The following is a 5,986-nucleotide window of genomic DNA, read 5'->3' as shown; positions in this document are numbered from 1 at the left end:
TACCTGGTAATTCTAGAAATAAAATTACTATGTATTTACCATAACAAAAAAAAAAAAAAAAAAACTAAAAACAATGACGTTATTCATTAAATCTTACTAATATTTTTTTAACAATATATTACAAACAAAAAAAAAAAAAAAAAAAACTCTTTGAAGGTTGTTTTAACAATCAATTACTGTCTTTTTTTTTCTGTTTTTTTTGTTTCGATTCCCTTATTTAAATAATTTTTTTTGTAAACCTACATACGCCACATGAAAAAATAATATGTTTAATTAGAGAAATAAAAAAACAAAAACAAAATTTACAAATCGTTCCGCCATTTAAAAAAAAAACGAAAATGAAAATTTCAATTCCAGAATGATCTTTACAATGTTTAATTTAGAGAAGCCTTCGTATTTTTTAATTACTTATTTATAAATTTTTTTTATTATTTATTATTATTATTATTATCATCAAAAACTTACAAAAATAAAAAATTAATGCATAAAGAAGTTAATGTTAAACAAAAAAAAAAAGAAAGAAAATGTTTTAATTAATTTATTATATTTACACAGGTAATTGTTGCATTTTTTTTATTTATTTGTTTATAAATAAATATTTATTTAATAATAATAATAATAATTACTACAATGAAATTTTTCATATATATATATAAACGTACTATAATGTAATCAAATAATAATAATAATAATAAACTATGCAATAAAAAAACATTAACAGGTTCAATGCATGTAAGCACGAATAATTTTTTTTCTTTCTCTCTTTCTCTCTTTCTCTCTCTCTCTCTCTCTCTTTAGTGGAAATGAATGTTCTGACACTGAAACAAGTTAAGCTTTGTCAAGTCAGTTGGTAAGAAAACTCGAACCGAGAAGGGACTCCACATTACTTTTTTTTATTACAAATATATATTATTTTAAAGAAAACATTATACAAATATAAAATGGAACAATTTTTAAATATTCAATATAAACTTAGCAAATCTGAAAATTTCGATGAATACATGAAAGCTTTAGGTGAGTATTAAAATTATTAGTATTGCTTTTCTAATAATGGGGAGGGAAAAAAACTCAAATGGAAAATTATCGAAGCGAAGCGTTGCATTTTTTTGTTAACCGTTTTTTCATTAATACCGGTCAATTTTTTTTTTTCCCTCCTACGTAATTCAAATTTAATTACAATTAAATTTGTCGCATTTTTAATTTTTTTTTAATTTATTTAAAATAATAATAATAATAATAATAATATATTCGAGTTTGAATCGAGTATGCGCGTGAGCGTGTGCGCGTAGAAAGGGTAACCGTCGCGAGGTGGTTGGTGATTGATATTTCCCTCCGCGACCGAAAAAATTTAATTACTCTATGGAATTTTTAAAAAAAAAAAAATTAAAATCGATCTAAATAGTGAACTAATGGTAATTTTATTCCATTCACCTAAATGTATTAATTTTTTTTTTTTTTTTTAAATAAAGAGCTAAACAATAAGAGCATTATTAACGTTAACGATTATTTAAATTTTTTTTTTTTTGTAAAGGAAAGTCTTTATCAATAGATCCTTTAATCGCGTGATAAAAAAAAAAAAAAAAACTTTAATTTTATTCTCTTATTTTCCCGTACACACGAATTAATCTTACATTATTTTTAACGGAACATTATTATTATTATCATAATGGCTCTTATAGAAATTTAAAAACAAATTATTCGGTAAATATAATGAAAAAAAAGCATCTTTACTTATCTACAAGCAATTAAATATCAAATGCATAGATAATCGATAATAATGATAATCAATTCTAACTCGATTGATTTGGTTTAGACGAAAAATTTTAACGTGTTTGCTAAATTTTGTAATTATTCAAATTAAGTGAAACGACGAATGTAAAAATTATAAAAAATAATTAAATTCCATTATTATTATTACTATTATTATTATTATCACTACTATTACCACCACTACTTGTAATTTACATATATGCATTCACTCATAACTTTTCAACGTTTACTCTAATCAAATTTTTTTTTTTTTTATTGTCATTATTGTATGATCCAATCAATAAAAGTCACTTTGAATTTAATAATAATAATAATAATAATAATAATAATAATAATAATAATAATAATAATAATAATAATTTAAAATTGATTGTCAAAGAAGAAGAAGAAGAAGAAGGTGATAATAATAATAGAAGAGAGAGAGAGTGAGAGAGAGAGAGAGAGAAAAATTTAATTTATTTTTATCCTAACCTTTGATTTTAATTAATTTTTTTTTTTAAATAAAATTGCATTCATTGTTGATCATGATTTTCCTTTGACAAAAAAATAATTTTTTTTTTTAAATATAAATATGGAAGCGGTTGATATTACAAAAAAAAAAAAAATTTTAAATATCAACGTTCAAAGTCCAGTGGACTTAATTTATTATTATTATTATTATTATTATTTTCAAACTTGGGTTGTTTGCTTTCGGAGGAGAGTATTTGTATGAGATAAATATTGTTAAATAAGAAATATTATTAATAAGTACATATTTATTTATTTATAAATTTTTGTTTGACAGGTGTTGGGTTGGTCACTAGAAAAATGGGAACTGCAATGACACCCGTTGTATCATTAAGTTTAAAAGATGGAACCTATACTTTGACCACGAGTACAACGTTTAAAAATCAAGTTGTAACGTTTAGGGTAAAATATAACTAAATTAAGAAGACAATTTTTAAAAAAATTTAATAATAATTTTTCCTAAATGATTTAAAAAAAAAAAAAAATTTTTATTTAGCCTAACGAGGAATTCGAAGAAGAAACATTGGATGGAAGAAAAGTCAAATCCATTGTAAAATTTGATGGAAATAAAATGATTCAAACGCAAAAAGACAGCGTTGGAAAAGTTATTTCTATAATCGAAAGAGAATTTTCAAAAAATACTATGACGACGGTTCTTACAGCTGGAGATGTTGTTTCCACAAGAGTTTACGAAAGAGTAGGCAATTAAGTCGAATAATAATAATAATAATAATAATAAAAGAAACGGTTTTTTATATAATACATCACTGATATCTCAGGCTATAAAAAATATAATATATATGAATATATTTAAAGACTGAATTAGTATTATTTGTCTCATTTTTTTTTTTTATTTTTTCCTAATCAAACACTTTTTTTTTAATTAATTAATTTAATAATATATGTTGTAAGAAAGAAATGGGTAAAAAAAAAAATCGATTACGTTAATAATTCCAGTCGAATAATATATATTGTTTAAATAAAATGTTTTGTTAAATTAATTTGCCATAAACCACTACGGAAAAATGAACTTACAACGACTGAGCAGAGTTTAACACTGAAGTACATGTTTTTTAATTTTGTAACAGCGGAATGTTTTGAAACTTTAGAGCCAATTAAAAAAATTGTTTCTAAAAAATTAAGGTTTTTGAACTTCGTAATATTAGTTTTGTACTACTGATATTTTTGACGTGAAAAAATTTATCGATCGTATATTTTTGTACAATCAAATAAAAACTGTTTGTGTGTATTTTTTTTTTTTATATTTTTTTTTTAAAGGGAAAAAATTTAAGTTTTTTAGTAATCTAAAATGGGAGCCGCATTGGGTGTATTTTCTTTAGGTAAATATTCGACAAAAAATTGTTTATCTTAATTGTCAGCCATTGTTTTGGTATTTGTCAAATCTCACACTTTATTTCATTTAACCTTTTAAAGGTTTTTTTTTTTGTTTTTGTACCTGTATGTCATGAAGAAATAATTATAAAATAATCAATGTTGATATTTTTCCTTACCTTTTACAGCCCAATTAATATGCTGTTCATCTAGTATAGCATGTTCCCTTTGCAAATGTTGTCCAAGTTGTGGCAATTCTGTTGCAACTAGAATCATGTACGGTATTATGCTATTACTTGGAGCTATAACAGCTGCTATAATGCTGGCACCAGGTCTGCAGGATGGCCTGAAAAAGGTAAAAAATATTTTAAATACTTATAAGATTATGACCTTATGTAATTAGTCATATAAATTTTTATAATAATATGGATTTAAATGAATTATTTTTCTAGGTTCCTTTTTGTCAAGAATCTAATTCAAATAAAATAGTACCGTCGTCTTTATCTTGGGAATGTGATAATGCTGTTGGTTACCCTGCTGTCTATCGTTTGTGTTTTGCCCTAACCTGTTTTTTTACTCTTATGTGTATCATTATGATAGGGGTAAAATCGTCTAAAGATCCAAGAGCAGCTATTCAAAATGGATTTTGGGGAATGAAATATTTAGTTTTAATAGGAATTTGCGTTGGTGCATTTTTTATTCCAGAGGGAGAGTTTGCATCTGTTTGGATGGTATTCGGTATGATTGGTGGCTTTTTATTTATTTTAATTCAGCTGATTTTAATTGTTGATTTTGCTCACAGTTGGGCTGAGCGTTGGGTAGGCAAATACGAAGAAACAGAATCCAAATTTTGGTATATTGCTTTACTGACAGTTACCTTTTTATTATTTACCATTTCTATTATAGGAGTTGTACTCCTCTTTATTTACTTTACCAAATCAGATGATTGTATGCTTAATAAATTTTTCATTTCCTTTAATTTACTCCTTTGTTTCTTTTCAAGTATTGTAAGTACACTACCTAAAGTCCAAGAATACCAACCTAAATCTGGTTTGTTACAAAGTTCAATTGTCAGTGCCTATGTTATTTACCTAACATGGTCAGGTATTTCTAATTCGCCTGTAAAAAATTGTAATCCTGGTCTTTTACCATTTATCTCTCAAAATAATGGAACTGATGTTTTTGACAAAGAAAGCATTGTGGGATTAATTTTGTGGATTTTGATTGTAATTTATTCATCTCTTCGCTCTGGATCAAGCTCTAACAAAATGGCTGTGTCTTCGGATACTGAAAATGTAGTGGTTTCAGATAATGACAGTAAAGAAAAAGATGATGAAAAAGAAGAAATAACTTACAACTGGTCATTTTTCCATTTTGTATTTGCATTAGCCAGTTTGTACATAATGATGACCCTTACAAATTGGTACAGACCTAATTCGACATTAAAAACACTTAACGCTAATTCAGCCTCCATGTGGGTGAAAATAGTATCCAGTTGGTTGTGCATTCTTTTGTATATTTGGTCAATGATTGCTCCTATGTTACTTCAAAATAGGGATTTTACTCCAGTTTAGGTTTCACAATTTGTTAATGCAGAATAAAATATGATTCATTTCATTTAAAAAAAAATATTTGAAAATTACAAAATTGCTTTGATGAAAGCCGAGCTTTAAATGTCAAGTAAATTTTAATAATCGCTCGAGTCAATCTAATTGTTTCGAATATTGGTGTTACCAAAAAAAAAAGCTGAAATGTTGCAATTAGTAGAAAACTTGCCTCCATTAATTTTGTTTAATTATCACAAATGCTTACTAATTATGTAGAACCATACTTATTTATGTAGTATATACATATTTTTTTTTTTTTTAAAGATGTGTTATACGTATTTATATTTTAAAAAATTTTTTTTTTTTAAAAAAAAAATGTCTTATTTCATTTTTTACTATGATCAAATGGAAACAACAGAAAAATACTTTAAGTTAACTTTTCATTTGTAATAATTATTTTCCGAACAAAATAAAACCCACACCATTAATTTTTAATTGGCTTTTCTTTTTTTTTTTTTTTTTTTTTTTTTCAAATTTTAAGAATATGTATTGTTAATAAATTAATTTTTTAAAATTTTTATTACACAATAAAAAAAAAATTTTTAAAAGTATAATATTTAAATTATTTATAATTACCTGATCCATAATACGATTTTATGATCCCTGGATTATATTTTCAATTTAAATTATACTTGACCCTAATTGCACATGTAATGTCATTAGTTGTTAGTGATTAATTAAATTTATATAACTATGTGAATATTATTATACACTTTGAGAGAATTAAATAAAAAAATAGTATAAGAACATGATTCACTTGTCAATTTACA

The 5,986-nt window shown here is 24.4% G+C and overlaps 3 protein-coding genes across 3 annotated transcripts in view; 2 read left to right on the top strand and 1 right to left on the bottom strand.

Annotated features, from left to right (window-relative positions):
- Positions 1 to 941: 941 nt before the first annotated feature.
- On the top strand, positions 942 to 2,986 carry Phum_PHUM240020 (fatty acid-binding protein, putative; the record flags this gene model as incomplete). Its single annotated transcript, XM_002426131.1, has 3 exons — positions 942 to 1,014; positions 2,555 to 2,667; positions 2,774 to 2,986. The coding sequence occupies 3 exons, from the start codon at positions 942 to 944 to the stop codon at positions 2,984 to 2,986; spliced, it is 399 nt and encodes a 132-aa protein (XP_002426176.1).
- Positions 2,987 to 3,586: 600 nt separating this feature from the next.
- On the top strand, positions 3,587 to 5,183 carry Phum_PHUM240010 (serine incorporator, putative; the record flags this gene model as incomplete). Its single annotated transcript, XM_002426130.1, has 3 exons — positions 3,587 to 3,617; positions 3,798 to 3,964; positions 4,062 to 5,183. 3 exons carry the CDS (start codon positions 3,587 to 3,589, stop codon positions 5,181 to 5,183), a joined length of 1,320 nt encoding a protein of 439 aa, XP_002426175.1.
- A 716-nt stretch (positions 5,184 to 5,899) lies between these two features.
- Positions 5,900 to 5,986, bottom strand: part of Phum_PHUM239900 (uncharacterized protein) — a gene marked incomplete at both ends in the record, with an annotated part of 1,286 nt that continues 1,199 nt past the window's right edge. Inside the window, one exon of the mRNA XM_002426129.1 lies at positions 5,900 to 5,972. Coding sequence (XP_002426174.1) covers positions 5,900 to 5,972 — 73 coding nt within the window. The remainder of the gene's footprint in view (positions 5,973 to 5,986) is intronic.

Source organism: Pediculus humanus, genomic scaffold (assembly GCF_000006295.1).
Source record: "Pediculus humanus corporis 1103172107612 genomic scaffold, whole genome shotgun sequence".
NCBI classification, from domain to species: domain Eukaryota; kingdom Metazoa; phylum Arthropoda; class Insecta; order Psocodea; family Pediculidae; genus Pediculus; species Pediculus humanus.
The sequence above is the reverse complement of the archived record's forward strand: the minus strand, read 5'-3'. Positions and strand labels throughout refer to the sequence as shown.